Source organism: Phyllobates terribilis, unplaced genomic scaffold (genome assembly GCF_046119375.1).
Source record: "Phyllobates terribilis strain yellow unplaced genomic scaffold, ASM4611937v1 Scaffold_5__5_contigs__length_657084704, whole genome shotgun sequence".
NCBI classification, from domain to species: Eukaryota; Metazoa; Chordata; class Amphibia; order Anura; family Dendrobatidae; genus Phyllobates; species Phyllobates terribilis.
In genome coordinates this window covers 294078932-294103134 of record NW_027362765.1, presented here as the reverse complement: position 1 = coordinate 294103134, position 24203 = coordinate 294078932, and the positions used below count along the sequence as shown (strand labels likewise).

General features: G+C 45.7%; 2 protein-coding genes across 9 annotated transcripts; one reads left to right on the top strand and one right to left on the bottom strand.

The window, feature by feature from the left end:
- Positions 1-9: 9 nt before the first annotated feature.
- Positions 10-20698, top strand: AIP (AHR interacting HSP90 co-chaperone). Its single transcript, XM_073684318.1, has 6 exons — positions 10-176; positions 7805-7984; positions 8157-8345; positions 15031-15207; positions 18682-18823; positions 19696-20698. The coding sequence occupies exons 1-6, from the start codon at positions 81-83 to the stop codon at positions 19896-19898; spliced, it is 987 nt and encodes a 328-aa protein (XP_073540419.1). The 5' UTR covers positions 10-80; the 3' UTR covers positions 19899-20698.
- Positions 20179-24203, bottom strand: CDK2AP2 (cyclin dependent kinase 2 associated protein 2). 8 transcript variants are annotated; one of them, XM_073684323.1, is made up of 4 exons: positions 24015-24203; positions 21760-21860; positions 20416-20551; positions 20179-20332 (listed from the first exon to the last, which is right to left on the bottom strand). In XM_073684323.1, the coding sequence occupies exons 1-4, from the start codon at positions 24046-24048 to the stop codon at positions 20265-20267; spliced, it is 339 nt and encodes a 112-aa protein (XP_073540424.1). In that variant the 5' UTR covers positions 24049-24203; the 3' UTR covers positions 20179-20264. The 8 variants fall into 8 exon arrangements, with proteins under 8 accessions (XP_073540424.1, XP_073540427.1, XP_073540426.1 ...); XM_073684326.1 differs by having other exon boundaries at positions 21760-21909; positions 24005-24199; XM_073684325.1 differs by having other exon boundaries at positions 21760-21909; positions 24015-24199.

Here is a 24203-nt window from a genome sequence, read left to right as displayed (position 1 = left end):
GTTAACGAGGAATCTTTGCGCATGCGTATACTTTCTTTACCTCTGTCGTATGGAGGCTTGGACGTCATAACCCGGTGAAGATGGCGACAGGGGTAGTGGCTCTCGGTGAGGGAATTAGGAAACGCATAACGACGCCTAGCAGTGCCTCACTGTCAGAGTTCCGAAATGGCACAAAGGTAAATTGTGTTTTGCATGGCCTCCCGCAGGATGCAGCTGTAAAGCGCAGTGTTCATGGTGCAGACTCGCAAGTCGTTATGGCTGACGTGACGTCACAGCTGGCTGATTATAAGTCTCGGTGGTTGGTGGATGCCTTCAGCTAGGGAGGTCTATATTTGTGATGTTATCTCTATCCATAGACGTGAGAGCCTGCTTCCCCCTCCATAGCTACAGACACCGGCTTCCCCCTCCATAGCTACAGACACCGGCTTCCCCCTCCATAGCTACAGACACCGGCTTCCCCCTCCATAGCTACAGACACCGGCTTCCCCCTCCATAGCTACAGACACCGGCTTCCCCCTCCATAGCTACAGACACCGGCTTCCCCCTCCATAGCTACAGACACCGGCTTCCCCCTCCATAGTTACAGACACCGGCTTCCCCCTCCATAGCTACAGACACCGGCTTCCCCCTCCATAGCTACAGACACCGGCTTCCCCCTCCATAGCTACAGACACCGGCTTCCCCCTCCATAGCTACAGACACCAGGCTTCCCCCTCCATAGCTACAGAAACCGGCTTCCCCCTCCATAGCTACAGAAACCGGCTTCCCCCTCCATAGCTACAGACACCAGGCTTCCCCCTCCATAGCTACAGAAACCGGCTTCCCCCTCCATAGCTACAGACACCGGCTTCCCCCTCCATAGCTACAGACACCGGCTTCCCCCTCCATAGCTACAGACACCGGCTTCCCCCTCCATAGCTACAGACACCGGCTTCCCCCTCCATAGCTACAGACACCGGCTTCCCCCTCCATAGCTACAGACACCGGCTTCCCCCTCCATAGCTACAGACACCGGCTTCCCCCTCCATAGCTACAGACACCGGCTTCCCCCTCCATAGCTACAGACACCGGCTTCCCCCTCCATAGCTACAGAAACCGGCTTCCCCCTCCATAGCTACAGAAACCGGCTTCCCCCTCCATAGCTACAGAAACCGGCTTCCCCCTCCATAGCTACAGACACCAGGCTTCCCCCTCCATAGCTACAGAAACCGGCTTCCCCCTCCATAGCTACAGACACCAGGCTTCCCCCTCCATAGCTACAGACACCGGCTTCCCCCTCCATAGCTACAGACACCGGCTTCCCCCTCCATAGCTACAGACACCGGCTTCCCCCTCCATAGCTACAGACACCGGCTTCCCCCTCCATAGCTACAGACACCGGCTTCCCCCTCCATAGCTACAGACACCGGCTTCCCCCTCCATAGCTACAGACACCGGCTTCCCCCTCCATAGCTACAGACACCGGCTTCCCCCTCCATAGCTACAGACACCGGCTTCCCCCTCCATAGCTACAGACACCGGCTTCCCCCTCCATAGCTACAGACACCGGTTTGCCCCTCCATAGCTACAGACACCGGCTTCCCCCTCCATAGCTACAGAAACCGGCTTCCCCCTCCATAGCTACAGACACCGACTTCTACCCCCATAGCTACAGAAACCGGCTTCCCCCTCCATAGCTACAGAAACCGACTTCTACCCCCATAGCCACAGACACCTTCTTCGCCCTCCGTAGCCACAGACACCTTCTTCGCCCTCCGTAGCCGCGGACCCCGGCTTCGCCCTCCGTAGCCGCGGACCCCGGCTTCGCCCTCCGTAGCCGCGGACCCCGGCTTCGCCCTCCGTAGCCGCGGACCCCGGCTTCGCCCTCCGTAGCCGCGGACCCCGGCTTCGCCCTCCGTAGCCGCGGACCCCGGCTTCGCCCTCCGTAGCCGCGGACCCCGGCTTCGCCCTCCGTAGCCGCGGACCCCGGCTTCGCCCTCCGTAGCCGCGGACCCCGGCTTCGCCCTCCGTAGCCGCGGACCCCGGCTTCGCCCTCCGTAGCCGCGGACCCCGGCTTCCCCCTCCATTATTATTATAGCGCCATTTATTCCATGGCACTTTACATGTGAAAGGGATATACATAGCAAAAACAATTACAATAATTTGAACAATACGAGTTACCGACTGGTTACTGCAGGTTGTAGGCGTGCCGGATGAGGTGGGTCTTCAGGTTCCTTTTGAAAGTTTCACGGTCGGCGACAGTCTGATGTGCTGGGGTCTTGAGTTCCAGAGATGCAGGAGATCTTGTAAGCGATTGTGGGAGGAGGAGATAAGAGGGGAGTAGAGCAGGAGATCTAGTGAGGATTGGAGGTTGCGTGCAGGTATGTAGCGGGAGACTAGGTCACAGATGTATGGAGGAGACAGGTTGTGGATGGCTTTGTATGTCGTGGTTTAGGTTTTGAACTGGAATCTCTGGGCAATGGCGAGCTAGTGAAGGGATTGACAGAGAGGAGAGGCCGGGGAATAGCGGGAGGACAGGTGGATTAGTCTTGCCGCAGAGTTTAGGATAGATTGGAAGGGTGCGAGAGTGTTAGAGGGGAGGCCACAGAGCAGGAGTTTGCAGTAGTCGAGACGGGAGATGAGGGCATGCACTAGTGTTTTTGCAGATTCGTGGTTGAGGAATGTGCGGATCCTGGAGATATTTTTGAGTTGGAGTCGGCAGGAAGTGGAAAGGGCTTGGATATGTGGTTTGAAGGAGAGATCAGAGTCAAGGGTTACCCTGAGGCAGCGAGCTTGCGGGACTGGGGAGAGTGGGCAGCCATTGAATATGATGGATAGGTCAGATGGGGGGGGGGGGTTGAGTGAGACAGTGGAAAGATGATTAATTCAGTTTTATCCATGTTAAAGCGCACCTGTCAGCAGGATTGTGCTTAGTAAACCACATACACTGTCAGGTGGGCGCTGTTACACTGAGTAAAATGATATTTTTGATGTTGAAATACGTCCAGTGATTCTTTTATAATCTTTATTTTCAGTTCTGACATAATGATATGTATGTGCTCTGGTGCTCTCATTATGTATTCATGTATTCCTATCTGTGGCTTGTGACAGGTCACTGTGCTTTCAGTGACCTGCCTACTGTTTTAAATATTGCCTGTGTAATTTCTGTTCAAAAGTGAAAATTTACATCCTCCAATATGGCCGCTGCAGCCCGCGCATGCGCAGTAGCATCTTTTCGTTGCCGAGAGATGCTACATCGCGGGCGCTATTTTGCTAGAGGAAAAAGAAATGTGCCTGCAGGAATATGGCCCCTGCTGCCCGTGCTCATGCAGTAGCATTTCTCGATCGCCGAGAGATGCTACTGCGCATGCACGGCGCCATATTGCTGCATTCAAATTATTTTTCCTGAAGCAAAATGGCGCATGTGCAGTAGCATCTCTCGGCAGCCAAAAGATGCTAGTGCGCATGCGCGGGCCGCGGCGGCCATATTGGGGATGTAAATTTTCACTTTTGAACAGAAATTACACAGGCAATATTTAAAACAGTAGGCAGGTCACTGAAAGCACAGTGACCTGTCACAAGGCACAGATATGAATACATAATGAGAGCACCAGAGCACATGCATATCATTATGGCAGAACTGAAAATAAAGATCATGAAAGAATCACTGGATGGATTTAATCATCAAAGGTATCATTTTACGCAGTGTAACGGCGCCCACCTGACAGTGTATGTGGTTTACTAAGCACAATCCTGCTGACAGGTGCGCTTTAAGTTTTAGAAATCTATCAGAGAAGAAGGATGAAATAGCGGACACACATTGTGGGATTCTGGTTAGTAAGGAGGTGATATCAGGTCCAGAGATGTACAGTATATCTGTGTTTCATCAGCATAGAGATGATACTGAAAGCCGTGGGACTCTATGAGCTGTCCCAGGTCGGAGATGTAGATGGAGAAGTGCAGGGGTCCTAGAACTGAACCTTGGGGGGCACCGACAGATAGGGGGCGAGATGAGGTGTTGTGTGAGTGGGAGACTCTGAATGGTCCGGTCTGTTAGGTATGAGGAGATCCAGGATAGGGCCAAGTCTGTGATGCCAAGAGAAGAGAGAGTCTGTAGTAAGAGGGAATGGTCTACGGTGTTAAAGGCAGATGACAGGTCCAGGAGGAGGAGGACAGAGTAGTGTCTCTTGGATTTGGCAGTTAGTAGGTCATTGGTGACTTTAGTCAGGGCAGTTTCAGTGGAGTGATGTGGTCAGAAGCCTGATTGTAAGCGGTCAAAGAGGGAGCAGGAGGAGAGGTGGGAGGACAATTCAGAATGGACGTGTTGTTCCATTAGTTTTGCGGCTTAGGGGAGAAGTGATATGGGGTGATAGCTAGTCCGAGAGGATGGGTCAATGGAGGGCTTTTTAAGGATGGGTGTGATCGAGGCATGTTTGAGGGGAAGATACCAGTTGTTAGTGACAGGTTGAAAAGGTGGGTTAGGGTTGTGATGAGAATTATGGTAAGGTTAGGGATGAGGTGGACGGGATTGGGTCAAGTTCGCAGGTGGTGAGGTGTGATTTGGAGAGTAAAGAGGAAACTTGATAGTCTGTAATGGTGGAGAAGCTGGTTTTGGAGGAGGAGGGTTGAGTAGATATGAGGAGGTGCTGTGGGGACTTTAGGCAAAAGTTTTGTCTGATGGTGTCAATCTTCTGCTTGAAGAATGAGGCAAAGTCTTCGGTGGAGAGGAGAGGGAGGAGGCGCTGGGGGACGGAGGAGAGAATTGAAAGTGTTGAATAACTGTTTAGGGTTGTGAGTCAGGGAGGATATGAGAGATGAGAAGTATGTTTATTTTGCTGCAGTGAGTGTGGACTTGAAAGAAGTGAGGGACTGTTTGAATGCGATGAAATGCTTGTTTGAGTGGGACCTTTTTGCATCTCCGCCCAGCAACCCTGGAGGCCCTTTGCAGTTCTTTATTCAGGTTGGTGTGCCAGGGTTGCCTGTTGAGTGGGCGAGCTGTGGTATGTGTGAGGGGGGCAACCGAATTGAGAGCTGAAGCTGTTGTGGTGTTATATCTTGTTGATTGTGAGCCCTCGCGGGCAGGGTCCTCTCTTCTCCTGTACCAGTTACCATCACGTTTTGTTCAAGATTATTGTAATTGTTTTTGTATGTATACCCCTTTTTCACATGTAAAGCGCCATGGAATAAATGGCGCTATAACAATAAATAATAACTATTTAAAGCGGCAACAGCATCTGCATCGTGTAATGAACTTATGCCTGTAAGAGGGAGAAGGGATTCAGAGAGTGAGTGTAGGTCAAGGTGTTTGAGATTTTTGCGAGGGTGTGCAAGTTTGTGGAGTGGGGATTGTGCACCTGGAGAGGAGAGGGAAGAGAATGTAAGTAGGTTGAGGTTAGATAGGGAACAGAGGCGGGTGAAGCTGAGGTCCAGTGTGTGGCCATCTTTGTGAGTGGGGGCGGAAGACCATTGAGCAAGGCTGAAGGAGGAAGTGAGGGATAGAAGCTTAAGAGACAGATGAGTGGGACATGTCAGTGGGGATGTTGAAGTCACCCATGATGATAGTGGGGATGTCAGCGGAAAGGAAGTAAAGCACCCAGGTGGTGGTCGAAGAAAGTGGTGGCTGGCCCTGGAGGGCTGTAAATGATGGCCAGTTAGAGGGGGAGTAGATGCGTACAGAATGCACCTCAAAAAAAGGGAGAGCATCGCAGGGCAGCAGTAGGATTTGGGTGAATGAGCAGTTACCTGACAGGAGAAAACCTACTCCTCCACCATGCTTGCCGCTGGAGCAGGGTGTGTGAGAAAGGTGGAATCCACCGTACGAAAGTACAGCTGGAGAAGCTCTGTCAGAGGGGGTGAGCCAGGTTTCGGTGAAGCAGAGGAAGGAAAGTTTGTTAGTAATGAAAAGATCATGGATGTAGGAAAGTTTGTTGCAGACGGTGCGAGCGTTCCTTAGAGCTCCTGTTAGTAGGACTGGGGAAGCGGGGCTGGGCGGATGGATATAAGGTTCAAAAGGTTGCAAGAGTTTGTGACAGATCGTGGAGAGAAGGTGGAAGTGACTGTGGGGATGTGGTGAGGACCAGGATTTGGAGAGATATCGCCGGCAGTCAGAAGGAGCAGGGAAAGTGTTAGCAGGTGGGAGCAGGAGAGAGCATGAGGTGGCTGTCTGTGTTTGGAGACACAGGATTGAATATTGAGGAATAGTTCTGAGGGGGAGGTGAGATGAATGGGGAGGATGGAGGGAGAGATGAAGAGTTCATTACTTGGTGTAGGGATTAGGGGGGGTTAGTAGAAAGTGGAGGACTATAGGGGAGAGAGTGAAAACAAAGACAATCATTGTTTAGTTTGCCTGGGTATCCAGTTTCCTTCTGTTCCCTTCAGATTCAATTCAGGTCTAATTCAATATGTCACACTTGTATGATTCACACTTGTGAATTCACACTGGCTTCTCCCTCAATAGCTGCAGACACCGGCTTCTCCGTCCCTAGATGTGGGGGTCGGTTCTCCCCGATATATACAAAAAACGGCTTCTCCCTCAGTCATTCCAAAAACTGGGAAAAAAAATTCTAGTGGGGTGAAAGTTTGAATCCAATCCCACCATTGTTGCTCTGGTTTTATTTGTGGTGTACACTTTACTCTGCAGTCAGGATGGTTCCGCCAATAGCAATCTCCAGTTTTTTATATATATATATATATATATATATATATATATATATATATATATATATATATATATATATATATATGTTGCTGTTCTTTTTTAAAAAAAAAAAAAAAAAAAAAAAACCAATATTTTTTTCCCCATGGAGCTGTATGAGGCTTGGTTTTTGCAGGGTGAGCTGTACAATGTTACTGGTACTATATTGGGGTGCATCAGTCTTTTTGATTGCTTTGTGATCCATTTTTCAGTGGGGTGTCTGAAAAACTGCAGTTTTGGTGTTTATTTTTTTTTATACCACTTACGGTCTGGGACAAATAATTTAATATTTCAAAAAGGAGTTTAGAAACATCTCCATACTACATTAGCTTTTTTTAAAATTGGATGTGGAATAGAGTAGCTGACAGCTGCTATCTTCTATGGTTCGGGCAGCATGTATCATACGCTAGCTTGATCGTTTCAGCCAGGTTTGTTTCACTCTCGTGCGTTGCATGGGTTCAGAAAAATACATTTAGAGGAGTTGCACACTACGGGATAACCCAAACTTAATCACTTCAGTGACCCACAGAAAATAAAACCAACGTATACCCCTCTGCCGTAGAGGTAACGCTCCTCCGATGTTTGAACGGCTCTTCCTGGTGAGTGACGTGACATTGTTTGGCTGCAGCGGTCATGTGACAAATCAGCTACCGCGTTCTAGCTATAGCCTCTACTACTGTGTCAGAGCGGACGTCCAGTCTGATGGAATATTGATGAGCTGCAGCTGATCAGCGGTCACACGTCACATCACCTGCTAGTAACAGCAGTACCGACATCGGAGGAGCAGTGCCGCTGCGCGAGGTGAGTATACATGGTTTTTATTTTCTCTCTGGCCCTGAAATGTTTAAGCAGGGGTTGTCCAGAAGTGAACTGTCCCTTTAAAACATACATTTAATGTGAAATGCCACAGCGTACCAGAGTAAAACATGCCAGACAGCTGTCAGGTTCCTTTTAAACGTTGGTGATTTTAACATTTGGGGTCATTTTAAATACTTTTTTTTAAGTGAACTATTTTACATATTTTCTTTATTAATGTGGAGTGCGGCACCAAGCAAGCAGTGTCCTAGGTGGTACAGGAGAAATCCTGTGTGAGATGATATAAGAACGGTGCACCTATTGTGTTTCCTGCAGGCCACGTTCCACTATCGTACATTACTGTGTGATGATAAACGCACGCAGCTGGACGACAGCTCTACCAGGGAAAAGCCCATGGAACTGATTATAGGGAAGAAGTTCAAACTGCCCGTCTGGGAGACCATCATCTGCACCATGAAAGAAGGCGAAGTGGCGGAGTTCTTGTGTGACACTCCGGTAAGGCTGGGTGTAGAAAACTTCTAGAACCTGATGTGCCTGTATAATGTATGGGATATATCCAAACATGTAATAAGGAAAAAAAGTGGTGATCAGGTCACAGGAAGACCACATATCGCTTTATGTCCATGGAAGAACTGTTAATTCAGGCTGATATCTCTCATGTTTCCAGCATGTCATCGAGTACCCTCAAGTTTCACGTAGTTTGCGCCGGATTGCAGCAGGAGAAGACCCTCGTGATGGCCAAAGACACTGCTGCGGAGGCATTGCCCAGCTTCACGACCATTCCCTTGGTTATTCAGACCTTGATGTACTACAGAAAGACCCACAACCCCTTATATTTGTCATCACACTTTTAAAGGTAATGTCTTCACTGAAGTATTTTACTAAAATGGCATAATAGTATTTGTGAACTATTAAGGCATAGAACTAACATGTACTGCAGACTTAATATTTTGGTGTCTAGTCCCTTTACATTTACATACAGTGGTGTGAAAAAGTGTTTGCCCCCTTCCTGATTTCTTATTCTTTTGCATATTTCTCACACTTAAATGTTTCAGATCACAAAACAAATTTATATATCAGACAAACTTAACACAAGTAAATGTAAAATGCAGTTTTTAATTGATGGTCTTTATTAAGGGAAAAAGAAATCCAAACCTACAGAGCCCTGTGTGAAAAAGTGATTCCCCACTCCCCTTAAAACAATTTTTTTTCAATTTTGACCAGTGTCATTTGATGAGGTAATAACTCTCTGGTAAAATTTGTTCTATATAACTCGCTTTTATTTCTGAAAATATCGGAAATGTGGCAACCAGAGAGTTATGTCTCACAAAATAGTTAATAACTAACATTTCCCACATGTCTATTTTACATCAGCACAATTTTTTAAAAATAAGAAAAAAAATTAGGAAGTTACACAGGTTAAAAGTTGACCAGCAATTTCTCATTTTTCCAGCAAAACTTACAAAACTATTTTTTTACGGATCAGATCACATTTGAAGTGACTTTGAGGGGCCTTTGACAGAAAATACCCAAACGTGACACCATTCTAAAAACTGCACCCCTCAAAATCACATTCAAGAAGTTTATTAACCCATCAGGTGCTTCACAGGAATTAATGGAATGTGGAAGGGAGTAGTATTTTTAACCTTCAGGCAATACTCATTGGGCTGAGTAAATGAAATATTACTATTTTTTTTCCACTAAAATGTTGCTTTGACCCGAAGTTTGCAATTTTCAAAAGGGGTAATAGGAGAAAATGTTACTCAATTTTTTTTTGAGCACATCAATACCCCATAAGTGGTCGAAAACTACTTTTCAGGCACAGTGCAAAGCTCAGAAGGGAATTAGCGCCATATTACAGTGCAAATTTTACGGTTGTGATTTGCAGGTGCCATGACCCACTGGGAGAGCCCCTTTTGTTCCACAACAGCAGAACCCCCCCCCCCCCCATAAGTGACCCCATTTTACAAACTACACCTCTCAATGAATTTATCTAGGGGTGCAGTAACCTTCTTGACACCACATGTAACTCACTGAAATTTATACCATTGGGCGGTGAAGTAAAAATTATATTTTTACCACAAAAAAAAATTGTTTTAGCCCCAGATTTTACATTGTTACACAGGGCAATGGGTAAAAATGGTGCCAAAAAGTGTCCCACAATTTCTTCTGAACGTGGCAATACGCCATATGTGCTGTACTGTACTTCTTAGCCATACGGCAGGACCCGAGAGGGACGGAGTGCTATTTGACTCTTGGAGAACAAATTATTGTAGAATAGTTTGAGGACTCCATATACAGAGCCCCTAATTGCTACAAGAGCAGAATCCCCCTCAAGTGACCGCATTTTGGAAATTATACCCCTTTGGGAATTTATCTACTGGTGTAGTGATGATTTTGATTTCATGGGTGTTTTCCAGAAACAAGCAGCAGTGGATGTTGCTGAGTGAAAATTGCAAATCTGCCTCTATAGTGACCAGTACACTGTAGTGACCAGTACGTTATGCCCAGCTCATGCTTCTGGAGACATGCACCTGTAAATTAGGCGGGCTCTCATCACTACAGAAATGTCAAACATATGGACCCTAAATGTGGTTTAGGCACACTGTGGGGCTCAGTAAAGAGGGGGGCATTTGGATTTGGGAGCACAGAATTTGCTGAATTTATTTTGGGGGGGGGGGGGGGTGTAAGGGCCATTTTGCTTTTCCAAAGCCTTTGTGCTGTCAGTAATGTGGAAGTCCCCTATATTTCTGTTAACAGATGACAGGTCTGAGTGGGGACTTGCTTTAAAAATAATTTTTAAATTTTTTTTTTCCTTCAGTCACATCAATAAACACTAACGATCTAGTGGCATTTGACCTCATGCATGCCCATGCCATCACACTGCAGCATGTTTTACAGAGGATGTGGTATGCTTTGGTTCATGAGCTGTTCCAAGCCTTTACCATACTTTCTTCTTCCCATCATTCTGGTATAGGTTGATCTTAGTTTAATCTGTCCAAAGGATGCTTTTCCAGAACTGGGCTGGCTTCTCTAAATGTTTTTTGGCAAAATCTAATCTCATCCTTTCTATTCTTTATTAACGGTTTTGGCACCTTGTGGTGAACCCTCTGTATTTGTTCTCATGAAGTCTTCTCTTTATGGTGGCCTCAAATACTGAAACACCTACTTCCTGGAGAGTGTTCTTCACTTGCTTGGATGTTGTAAAGAGATTTTTCTTCACCATGGTAAAGATTCTGCAATCATCCACCACCGTTGTCTTCTGTGGACATCCAGGCCTTTCTGAGTTCCTAAGCTCACCGGTTCACTTTTTTTTTTCTGCAGAATGTACCAAACCATCGAGTTGTCCACTCCTAACATTTCTGCTATCTCTCTGATGAATTTCTTCTTTTTTCAGCTCCAGCTACTTTGACCGCATGTTGTGAGTTCACAGTAACAACTTCCAAATGCAAATGCCACACCTGGAATCCGCTCCAAACATTTTACCTGCTTAATTGATTATAGATTAGCGAGGGAATAGCCCATGCAGCCCATTGAGCTTTTGAGATAACTGTACAATTACTTTTGGTCCATTTAAAGAGGCAGCTACATATTAAAGAGCTGTAATTCCTAAACCCTTACTCCAATTAGGATGTGAATACCGTCAAATCAAAGCTGAGGGCCTGCACATAAGCCCATATTGATATAACTGTATCTTGAATATGTTTTGATAAACAGCTAAACTGCCAAAACATGTCACTGTCCAAATATTTCTGTATCTAACTGTATATGAAGAGTAATCTTATTCTCACAGTATGGGTGGAAAATGCTTAAACGGATAGTTTCCTGTAAATATTTGCTGCACGACATTCAATAAATTATGACAATGTTGCTCCGCCAAAAGACAGCTCTCCCTTTAAGGCCTCATGCGCACACATTAATTCAATGGGGGTTCAATGGTTCTATGGTGCAATGTGGAATAATAATATTCAGCATTATATATATATTATAGTTTTCATTTGGCGGTTAACTTAGCAATACGAGAGCTTTATTTTCTTTTTCTGGGACCAGTTACAGTTTTAATTTCACAACTGAAGTTACCATACTGTTCTTAAATGAAATGAAGTATGACCTGTGACTTCCCCTTTTCCAGAGGGGCAAGCCAGCCTGCAGAAATGAGGAAAAAAACATAATTACCACTGGAATCCAGTCATGACCACTAGTGATCTGACTGCTGAGGCCAGTGAAAGGCTTGGCGGGTCAGGTGATGGTGGGTACATATATACTCTACTGGTCCGTCAGAGACTGCAGTGTTGAGTGGAGCGGATTCCGGTGGCAACTGTGTTTTTTCTTTTTCCAGGCCCGTTTACCACTGTGAAATTAAAGAGGACGTTTATAAAACATTTCATGTTGTCCTGAACATAGGCTGTAATACTGGCTGCAGAGCAGAATAATTTTTTTTCTCTAAATTTTGCCTCTTCTTTACAGAGATATTAACTATCAAAGTATTTGCCACCTAATGAGTTCACTTTTATGTCCAAGTGGGTGTTATTAGATACTTTTCACTGGGGGACTTGTATGAGTTGCTATCTGGTAACCAGGACTGTGGATTCGGTAAGCCGAACCTCCGACTCCACAGCACGGCCTCACTACTGAGCGTGTACATAAAGTGCAGCACAGATTCATCTCACTACTGAGCGTGTACATAAAGTGCAGCACAGATTCATCTCACTGCCTCACTACTGAGCGTGTACATAAAGTGCAGCACAGATTCATCTCACTACTGAGCGTGTACATAAAGTGCAGCACAGATTCATCTCACTGCCTCACTACTGAGCATGTACATAAAGTGCAGCACAGATTCATCTCACTGCCTCACTACTGAGCGTGTACATAAAGTGCAGCACAGATTCATCTCACTGCCTCACTACTGAGCGTGTACATAAAGTGCAGCACAGATTCATCTCACTGCCTCACTACTGAGCGTGTACATAAAGTGCAGCACAGATTCATCTCACTGCCTCACTACTGAGCGTGTACATAAAGTGCAGCACAGATTCATCTCACTACTGAGCGTGTACATAAAGTGCAGCACAGATTCATCTCACTGCCTCACTACTGAGCGTGTACATAAAGTGCAGCACAGATTCATCTCACTGCCTCACTACTGAGAGTGTACATAAAGTGCAGCACAGATTCATCTCACTGCCTCACTACTGAGCATGTACATAAAGTGCAGCACAGATTCATCTCACTACTGAGCGTGTACATAAAGTGCAGCACAGATTCATCTCACTGCCTCACTGAGCGTGTACATTAAGTGCAGCACAGACTCATCTCACTACTGAGCGTGTACATAAAGTGCAGCACAGACTCATCTCACTGCCTCACTACTGAGCGTGTACATAAAGTGCAGCACAGACTCATCTCACTACTGAGCATGTACATATGGTGCAGCACAGACTCATCTCACTACTGAGCGTGTATATAAAGTGCAGCACAGATTCATCTCACTGCCTCACTACTGAGCGTGTACATAAAGTGCAGCACAGATTCATCTCACTACTGAGCGTGTACATAAACTGCAGCAGATTCATCTCACTGCCTCACCACTGAGCGTGTACATAAAGTGCAGCACAGATTCATCTCACTACTGAGCGTGTACCTAAAGTGCAGCACAGATTCGTCTCACTGCCTCACTACTGAGCGTGTACATAAAGTGCAGCACAGATTCGTCTCACTGCTTCACCACTGAGCGTGTACATAAAGTGCAGCACAGATTCATCTCACTGCCTCACTACTGAGCGTGTACATAAAGTGCAGCACAGATTCATCTCACTGCCTCACTACTGAGCGTGTACATAAAGTGCAGCACAGATTCATCTCACTGCCTCACTACTGAGCGTGTACATAAAGTGCAGCACAGATTCATCTCACTACTGAGCGTGTACATAAAGTGCAGCACAGATTCATCTCACTGCATCACTACTGAGCATGTACATAAAGTGCAGCACAGATTCATCTCACTGCCTCACTACTGAGCGTGTACATAAAGTGCAGCACAGAATCATCTCACAGCCTCACTACTGAGCGTGTAAAGTGCAGCACAGATTCATCTCACAGCCTCACTACTGAGCGTGTACATAAAGTGCAGCACAGATTCATCTCACTGCCTCACTACTGAGCGTGTACATAAAGTGCAGCACAGATTCATCTCACAGCCTCACCACTGAGTATGTACATAAAGTGCAGCACAGATTCATCTCACTGCCTCACTGAGCGTGTACATTAAGTGCAGCACAGATTCATCTCACTGCCTCACTGAGCGTGTACATTAAGTGCAGCACAGATTCATCTCACTGCCTCACTGAGCGTGTACATTAAGTGCAGCACAGATTCATCTCACTGCCTCACTGAGCGTGTACATTAAGTGCAGCACAGATTCATCTCACTGCCTCACTGAGCGTGTACATTAAGTGCAGCACAGATTCATCTCACTGCCTCACTACTGAGCGTGTACATAAAGTGCAGCACAGAATCATCTCACAGCCTCACTACTGAGCGTGTAAAGTGCAGCACAGATTCATCTCACAGCCTCACTACTGAGCGTGTACATAAAGTGCAGCACAGATTCATCTCACTGCCTCACTACTGAGCGTGTACATAAAGTGCAGCACAGATTCATCTCACTACTGAGTGTGTACATAAAGTGCAGCACAGATTCATCTCACTACTGAGTGTGTACATAAAGTGCAGCACAGATTCATCTCACTACTGAGTGTACATAAAGTGCAGCACAGATTCATCTCACTACTGAGCATGTACATAAAGTGCAGCACAGATTCATCTCACTGCCTCACTACTGAGCATGTACATAAAGTGCAGCACAGATTCATCTCACTGCCTCACCACTGAGCATGTACATAAAGTGCAGCACAGATTCATCTCACTGCCTCACCACTGAGCGTGTACATAAAGTGCAGCACAGATTCATCTCACTGCCTCACCACTGAGCATGTACATAAAGTGCAGCACAGATTCACCTCAACTAAAAGCAGAGATCAGGAACAGACATTTATTGGACATTTTATAACTTTCCAAAATTCTTATGAAAACATTTACTGCGCATCCTGCATTGTACTACTGTACCCAATTTATTATATATTTTAAGAGTCTGTCCATTTTATACTGACTCCACCAAAATGTACTCAGGCTCCACAGTCTTGTTGATAACACCCCCTTGGACTTTAACTCATTCGGTGCCTAATACTTTGATTGCTAATATCTCTGCAACGGAGAGGCGAAATAAAAGATATAAGTTTTCTTCCATTCTGAAGCCACTATTACATTGTGGCCAGCTCAACATGATCTGGTGAAAGGTCCTCTTTAAAATATATAGTGAAGCAAAACCTTTGCAGGCAGGTGTCATCTGTATATTGATTATGCCAAGGTCCTGACCAAGCTCCATACTTCCTTGATAGCAACTACATAAATACTGTATGTCACTGATTGCTAAAGAGTCAAAACTCCCCATTTTACATGATCATCATCTTCTCTTCTAGATAGAGGAGCCAGGATCATACAGACAAGACGCGTGGGCTATGTCAGATGAAGAGAAGCTTGGTGCAGTGCCACTGCTCCATCAGGAAGGAAATCAGATGTATAAGGAGGGGAACATCCCGGAAGCAGCTGCCAAATACTATGAAGCGATTGCGTGCCTAAAGTCATTACAAATGAAGGTACATTATAGTAGAACACCTCATTTTCTGTTTTGTGGATACGGTTAATTAGCCACAGTCATTTATCAAGTCACTTTTCTTCTGTATTGTGGTATTTTGTTTTTTTTTGCAACAAATTCTTCAAAATGGCACATACTATTTAATAATCCTTTAAAATGTTTACTTTAGCCTTCAACTGTGCAAAAATAAAATTTGATTTTGCACTTTACTAGGGTGCTGGAGTACAATTGCACAAGATTTTTTGCAACATTTCAAAAATTTGCAACTGATAAGTTAGGCTGCATTCACACATCCGCGTGTTATGGTCTGAGCATGGACTGTGATTCAGCCATGAGTCAGAAGACCTGGGATCAGACTGCGACATACGAATGTGTGAATGTAGCGTAAGAAAAACCACACCCACGTTGAACAAAAAAAAAAAAATAATAACTTAAAAGAAAGGCACAAATTAAATATTGACTAAAGCGCAAACTTAATTCACTATTAGAACCAAATTCACTCCAAAAAAGGACTGCTGAACCAGGGCCTTAATATCCAGGTATTTGTGGAAAAAATACTTCCATTCACGCTCAAGCATCAAGTAAAACATCTTCAACATTTTTTTTTATACCCTCTCCTCCCTCTACTGGTTCGCTCCATAAGACTTAGTGGATAAAGCATTAACAATGATCTAAAGAATGGTCCTGTTAATTTAAGAAAACAAATTGCTTTTCATGTATTCAGGCTTTAGAATGCCTTTTAAACAGTATTGGACTCCAGGAACACCGTTGATAATTGCATTTCATCCAGTTATTTTACGTGAATACCTCGCAATTAGTGACTTATTATTTGCAACAAATTCATCAAACAACTTTTTGTTTCCAAGTAGTCTTTTGTGGTTTAGTTTTCTGATTTTTAAGTGTGGCTTTTCCAGGTGTTTATAAACATTCATAAAATGCATTTTGATTTTTTTTTAAATGAGTTAACCCCAGGGGTGGGGAACCTCTTACTGCCAAGGGCCATTTGGATATTTATACCATCCTTCGGGGGGTGTACAAATTGCTCACTAACTCCACCCACAAAATGCATCCTGACACTGCCAATGGTGTGAGGATGTAATCTTTCATTGCACGCCCCTCAGTGTTCAGTAATAAATACGTGCACGTGCTCATAGAGCAAGAAGAAATGAATTGGCTGCCGGCCCAAGCCCAGGGGCCAGATAAAAGGTCTTTGAGGGCTGTAAATGGCCCACGGGCCTGAGGTTCCCCACCCCCGAGTTATATATATATATATATATATATATAATGTGTTTAGTGCAAGTCTACTCCAGTCCTCACCCGGAATAATTTTATGTACACCAGTCATTTTTGCAAGTGTTACCTCTAAAGTGTTGGAAAACCAGTTAAAGTAAAGAAAACAGACATCTATTCTGGCATTTTCCACTAGGAAGATTCTTAGAGGGAATCTGTCAGCAGGTTTTTGCTCTGTACCCTGAGAGCAGCACGATGTGTGCGTTACTAGGCTGTGTGGTGTAAAGACACTTTTTTAATCAGCAGGAGATTAAAGGACCAGGTCTCTGGTGCCTCCTAGTCAACTGCTGTGTAACCCTGTCCCCACCACTGACAGCTTTCTTCCTGTGCACTGTGTACATTGAAATCTGCCAATCATTGGTGTGGGTGGAGTGATACAGGGCTCAGCATTCAAAACTCTGCTGCATCTGCGCAGAGAAAACTGTACCAAAATAACAGCATGCAGATTAGTAAGTGACACAACACTGGAATCAGAGTCTAATGTTGCTGTAAGATTACATAGCAAAAACCTGGTGGTAGATTCCCTTTAATACTTTACAGTGGAAGTCAATGGGAAGGATATAAAGACGCACCAGGTGATTGATTTTTTTGAGCAGCATGTCAGCTGTTTTGCTTTATATTAAAAAAAAACAACACCCTAGTGAGAGGATGCCATAAGAGAAGGAAAAAAAAAAAAATGTTGAAAAATCAGATGGGAAACGACCCAAAAAACACCCACTAGGAAAAGACTTCAGCTTTCCAAGACTCCATTGGAAATTAATGAATCCTGAAACTTCTTTTGCTTGACTAACAGACATTTTTGACCTCTGGAAAGAGATGCAGTGTGAATACACACTTAAAGTAGTTGGGCTATAAGATAGAATATTCTATGTGATGTCACCCAACAGATATTGACAAAGAGGAATTTTTCATGTCAAAAAACGCTATTAACCTGCAGATACGAGGTTAATTTGCATGTCAATAGTGTTCTAAAGCTGCACGGCCAGCACACTAATAGCTCGGCTACTGGGAGGAAATGACCTTTATTCACCCCGGCAGGCTCTGGCTTTGTCTTATGGGGCACGGCTTCAATCACGACTCAGTACATAGTGATCGGCAGCTGTAACCATGCCCCAGCACTTAAGCCCCCGTCACACTAAGCGAGATCGCTGCTGAGTCACAAGTTTTGTGACGCAACAGCGACCTCAGTAGCGATCTCGCTACGTTTGACACTTAGCAGCGACCAGGCCCCTGCTGTGTGATCGCTGGTCGTGTCGGAATGGTCTGGACACTTCTTTGATCGTTGAGGCCCCGCTGGGTAGCATGCATCAGTGTATTTGACACCTTACCAACGACCTTGTTAACGACCCAGACACAGAAACACATAGGCGTGCATCGTTATACAGATCGTTACGGGTTGCCGCATCATTGGGAAGATCTGACTGCTTGACATCTCACCAGCGACGCAGCAATGATCCCTGCCAGGTCGTATCGTTGTCGGGATCGCTGTAGCGTCGCTAAGTGTGACGGGGCCTTTACACTGCTGAGCTGGCTGTCAGTATCAGTGCCGAGCTGGCTGTAACAATGCACCCAACACTTACTGACAGTGCTCACTATTTACTGAGTGGTGACTGAAAGCTGAAGACTGGCTCCCGGTAGTTGGGATTTCAGTACAGGGGCCAGCACAGCTTCATAATGCTATTAACGTCCAGCTTAATAGCATTTTTTTACATTACAGGTTCCCTTTTAAAGCCATGTTCACACTATCAGTATTTGTAAGCCAAAACCAGGTGTGGGTGATAAATCCAGAAGTGGTGACATGTTTCTATTATACTTTTCCTCTCCTGGTTTTAGCTTACAAATATTGATGTGAAATAGTGACAGTGTGACCATAGCCTAAGGCTGAGTATATTCATAAGAGGTTTCTTGATACTTGTAGCATAATGGGTTTTTCTGTAATATTGGGAGCCCATTGTATACCTACACGCTGCCCCTCAACAGTCCTCAGACTGTGACACTAATTTTTAGATCAACTCTATCCCCTGCACTACAAACAAAACCCTGTATAGCTGAAGGCAAAGTTCTCAGTCAAATACTGACTGTTGCATCATAAAGCTTGAATTTTTGACCTGGACCCAGTCCTTGGTGCTGAACATCAGACTCATGCGTGATGTTATATTGAATGCATATTGCTTTGTTGTCTCAGGAGCAGCCTGGATCTCCAGATTGGATCTCTCTTGACACTAAGATCACACCATTGCTTTTAAATTACTGTCAATGCAAATTGTTGGAGGGTGAATACTACCAAGTGCTGGAGCACTGCTCCTCAATATTAAACAAGTACTCAGGTATGTATTGCACTGCATATACTCTTCTCTGCATCTGAGGAGGACCTATCTCTTCTAAAGAAGCTTAAAATGTGTTTCCAATTTTTGAAAACTACTGTCCCCCAGTTTCTTTACTCACTCACCAGTGTCTGATATTGTCTGCAGTGCTGACATGTCAGCAGCTCTGCTTATGTGTACTGCACAAGACCGGGTATTGGGTGGGGTTTTGAGAAACTGGAAAACCCCTTTAGTGGAGTAACTTTTTCAAATAGAATGACATTTTTTAAAAATGTGCTGGTCCTTTTAAGAGCAGAGACAAAGTCCCCCTCTGATCAGATGGTGTGCTGCGTGTATATAGTGAAGATCTCTGCTTGATTCACTGGCTGCAGAATAAGATGAGGCTGCTGCTTACACTGAAGTGTCCCCCCAATCTTCAGATGACATGCAACTGCACAATAAAATTGTCAAGGCAGCTGTCAGACGCTCCTAGTATTGTGGATGGGTCCCATTTTAATTCCTAGAACCTGTGCATGATGCTCGCTGGGTACTTGTACTACCCACCTGCAGTAATGTTGGATGGACACTTTGAAGCAAGGTTACTACTGTAACAGCTTCTCACTTTCTGCTCAAAGTGTATTAAGACATTGATGGTTTATGAAAACTCTTCACAACTTGCCAAGCAGCAGTCTCTTCCTCCCATTACATGTCCTGATGTGTAATAGTGTGATAATGTTATGCCTTGTGCATGGCCTGAGGGGGATGACTTAGTGTGGTGGCTATTAAATCCCTATTGTGCCCCCCTGGATGAGGCACAGCACAATGACAGGTTTTGCAGAACAGTTCATTTAATATAAGGCTTTTTCCTCTACATTCATCTTTGTGTCCCATTTCAGATAACGTAAAGGCTCTGTTTAAGCGAGGACGAGCGCACGCTGCTGTGTGGAACGCATCAGAAGCGGAGCAAGACTTTGCACGGGCTGTTGAACTGGACCCATCCCTTGCACCCCTAGTTGCTAAAGAGTTGAAGAAGCTTGAGGTGCGTTTAAGTGAAAAAGATGAAGAGGACAAAGCCAGGTTTCGAGGCATCTTCAAATGACTGCTCCAGCAGCTCCATCATATCTAGGTCAATGCTCCATTCTCAACATGTGACTTGCACAATATAACTGGCCTTCAAGCCATTCTGTCTGCTGAACCACATCTTCTGCTGAGTAGCAGATAGAAGCATGAATTCTGGTTTGATTGTATTTCTAGATACAATAAGGGCGGTGATCAGGAGTGGCTGCTACTTCAGCCGACAGGAAAGTTGGAAGTATTGCTCTACCATGTTCCAATGACTGCGGGACACCAACTCAGTCCCTTCTATTAGAAACGCGCAATTCAGTCACCAAGAGTAACTTTATTTGCTTACATATATATATATAAAAAGTGGAAAGTGTTAACAAAGTGCTAAGTCGGGGGATGGTCACGTACGTGCGTTGCGCTCTGTTTCAGCAAGGCATTCTCTCACAAGAGCCCTGGCATGAATGATACCTGCGGCGATACAAGATTCGGATTAGTGACCATGACACACTGCTTCCACTGGTTTTACTTTCTACCTTAGTTTTGATACTCACCTCTTTTTAACCTTTCCATTGCACTTTTGCTCCCAGCGTAAGTCGGTCTGATCTCTCTCCCCATCTCTTCAATAACAGACAGCAGATCGCTATAAGTCCCCTGGGAAACTGCCTGTGATACAGCGGGCTTCACTCCCTGGTAATAGAGATTGTATTTTTACATCCTTCCCATGCTAATGTCACGTCACCATGTTCACACATTAATATTTTGTATTGTTTGTATATTGATATCACTGCATGCAAACCCTTGTACTTAATAAATAAAATGTTACATCTCCCTGCAGTACCTACAATTATTTGCCTGCAAATATGGCTACATACTGCTACAGTGTGAACAGAGCCAAATGCTAGAAATGCACACAGGACAACTGTGCATACAGTCGGGTGTTTTTTACTTTCAGATTCTCCACATCTAATGCAATTAAATGAGGAAAATCTGCACATAACTCAGCATACCCGCAAGAGAAAGCAAAATGCAGCACAAAAAGCAGTGGGCATGAGATTTGTAGGAATCCCATCCACTTTGCTGGAACTATAAAAGATGTTTAAAAAAATTCAGTGGGGCGTACGTCTCACTGGTTTATTAACATACTGACTTTTGTGCAGATTTTAATTTTCTGCTGAAGTTTATACAAATTGTAACTCTAACATCCACAGCTATACTATTTTTCAACAATCATTAAGGCACCTTTATTCTACCGTATTGGGTGGCAGAGGTTGTCCTGTGCTGCCCTGAAGTGCTTGGATGTCTAATGGCCAAGACCAGATGAGCCTGCGATCCTAGCTATTTTAACCCTTTAATCACACCATGGTCACTCAAGACTGCAGCAATGAAAGATGACTGATAAATGATCCCGATGCATTCAGCCGTGACTACCACCTGAATAGGACCACAAGGCCAGCAGTACAAATACTTTGCTAGAGCAACACTTAGTGCCTGACAGCAAGCTATGTTGGGTATAAAAATGTAACAAACCCCCATAAGGCATAATGGTCAGAGAATGAAAGGCTCATCTACTTGTAGACCTTCCGTAAAGGTGGTCTATTTCAGGTTAGAACTGAAGCTGGTGACTTTTGTGAACTTTTATGAAAAAGGCGCAGTCTGGTTGTCACAGAAAACACATGAAGAGCATAGCGAGTTCTTCAGATAAGCTACAGCGCCACACCGCCAACTCTCCCCCTCTTACATGCGAGCACCACGGGTCTGAAGCTACAGCCATGTCTCTGGTCAGAATACTGTACTGCTTATTCTGTAGCATTGTTAGTTTATTTGTTGGGTCCTGCCCCTCCTTGTCCATTTTCCTTGCTCCAGGCATATGCACTGCATATATGACATTCGCTCACCTGAATAAAGCCCATAGAAGGGGGTCCAAAGTCACTGAAGATGGGTCGGAAAGAAGAGACTGAAATGGCTCCTGATGGAGAAGAAACTGCGGCTCCTGGCACTGCAAACCACATCAGATGAGGGGATGAGATGTTTATGGCTGCACACAACTATCAATCCACAGTATAAAGCAAGTTACAGGGGGACACAAACAGCGACAATGTTGGCATTCATAGATGTAGATGGAAAAAGATTTGTGACAGAAAGGTAAAAGGATTACTCCAACAGCAGCAAATAGAGACATACATAACAGCCAGGTCAAAAGTAATGTCTGCGCTGAGCCCTATATAAAGGATTGGTCTAAACCAACCCATAAGAGCAATCTAGCGCATAGGAAACAGCAGGAGTCGGGAAGTGCAATTCCCCATGGCTGCTCTTCCCGGCACTGCATTACCCTTATGTAATGAGAATCGGGAAATAACAATACAGGCACCATAAGGGTTAATAGATAATTGCTGGATATGCACAATTAAGAATCAAAAGTCACCTTTACAAACAGGAAGCAGCCCTGGTGCACTCATGATTGTGTATCACATGGACAGCCATTCATCTGCAGGAACACCTGATCACCAAAGGGTTACAGAAGCTGAACCCAGGGTGATAGTTGGGAACAATAACCCACCATCTACTGTTGATAGCTTATGTCCCATGAGCACAGTACATTAGTGGCAAAGTAAGGGCTCGGATCCCTCCACAGATCACAATGGCTTCCCTCTTAGCACACATGACAGACACATTACTCAATGTAAGGGCACAATAGGATCTGCCACAAAGGAAAATCCGTTTATTTATGAGGGAAACCTTTATATATCCATGGTGAGCAGAAACAGAATGACTGTTCAAACCAAGTACAGGCACTTGGTGCACCTTCCCGCTCTCTTCACTCTTTCTCCTTTGACAACTCTGGTCTCAGAGCCAGAGGGCAGATATAGGTGGGATCGTGCACTTAAACATTCATCCCCACCACAGTGCACCGAGTGCATTTACAGTATGAACAGTCATTCTGTGCCGACAGGGTGCCTTTAATAAGAACCTGTCACTTGATTCATGATGACCACACCAGGGGCAGCACAAATCACTTATCTGGCTGCACAATTGCAACCAGGTATGTTTTTTGCTCAAACGTTCAGGCATTTCAGAAAATGCGTAGTTTAAAGATCCAGCTGGGTACCATAGGGAGACGAGACTAGTCCAATGTGGTCCCTGGCCGGCTTCTTCCCACACCTGGCAACTAACTAGAAGGTGCGGGAGAATCCAGCTGGGGACCACATTGGACTAATCTAGTCTCCCTATAGTCCCCAGCTGGATCTTTAAACTACGCTTCCCCTGAAACGCCAGATCTGCAATCCTGCAGCCAGACTATTTCAGGCTCCTGAGGTTTGGGCAGTATGAATTAATTGGCAGGTCCCATCTCACAATTAGGCCATGTAGGTGAGGGTCTCAGAGAGGGGATCCTCGCCTACGGGGAGTGCAGAGGTCAATAGATTGCTGACCTCTATTCTCTAGGGCTCCATCTCAATATGGCAGTGTATAATGTGGGAATCAATGATGGCTGACCATCGGACCCCCAGGCAGGAGAGCCCTACACCTATGTGGCAGAGCAGAGGATAAGCAATAACCCTTTATGGGGATATGAAAGCGCAAACACTGGATCTGCAGTGAGGCAGCAGGTAGACATCACACACCGCCGGGCAGGGCGCCCCCCAGGCAGGCAGATCAGGGCGCCCTTCCCACAGAGGTGGGTGGTCTGTGTGCGGAGATGGCATCCTACAGAGCGGACCGTGGAGGGGACAGTGGTCTCCAGCACCAGGGCACGGCGGGGACACACAGATGCAGGCGGTTACCGGGGGTGACGGGGGTGCCCGGGGCGCTGCTGCTTCCTGACGGTGCCGGGGCGATGGGTTTATACGACATGCTTCCCGGTGACTGGCAGCGGCTGCGGATTGGCTGCTCACAGGATATGAGGTCTCCTCCCCCGGGCGCTGCACGGTGCGGTCTCCCGGAATAGCCCGGCCGGCACGGCTTCACGTCACTCACGGCTTACTAGTTGCCCTCTTACTAGCGGTGACAGCCGCCGACTCGTCGTACAAGTCCGCTCAGCCCTCCCGCGCTCCCGGCCACGTCCCGCCAGACAGCTTCCCTCCCGACGTGCTCTGGTTCCCGGTCCAGAAGATAATGGCGCCGGACCGCTCTCAACCCCCTCACCTCAACTCACCCGGCTTCAGCAGCCCTACGCACCCTGACGTCATGACGCAGCATGCCGGCCGACAAGCCACGCCCCTTAGGGTCGCCGCTGCTGCTGCCGCTAGTCCCCTGACACGGGCGGAGGGCGGGAAAGTGTCCCGGCCATTGTGTGGCCGCTGTCAGTGGGTGTGAGCGCGTCACTGCTTGTCAGTGGCAGAAT

Bases quoted from the DNA above. Each gene is read 5' to 3' on its own strand.
- AIP (XM_073684318.1), top strand. From the start codon at position 81: ATGGCGACAGGGGTAGTGGCTCTCGGTGAGGGAATTAGGAAACGCATA. The intron at 7,985-8,156 runs GTAAGGCTGGGT...TCATGTTTCCAG, and splicing joins AGTTCTTGTGTGACACTCCG to CATGTCATCGAGTACCCTCA. The intron at 15,208-18,681 runs GTACATTATAGT...TTGTTGTCTCAG, and splicing joins TAAAGTCATTACAAATGAAG to GAGCAGCCTGGATCTCCAGA.
- CDK2AP2 (XM_073684322.1), bottom strand. From the start codon at position 23,713: ATGTCGTATAAACCCATCGCCCCGGCACCGTCAGGAAGCAGCAGCGCC. The intron at 21,861-23,643 runs GTAACCGCCTGC...TGTGGTTTGCAG, and splicing joins GGGCACCCCCGTCACCCCCG to TGCCAGGAGCCGCAGTTTCT. The intron at 20,333-20,415 runs GTGAGTATCAAA...GTATCGCCGCAG, and splicing joins AATGGAAAGGTTAAAAAGAG to GTATCATTCATGCCAGGGCT.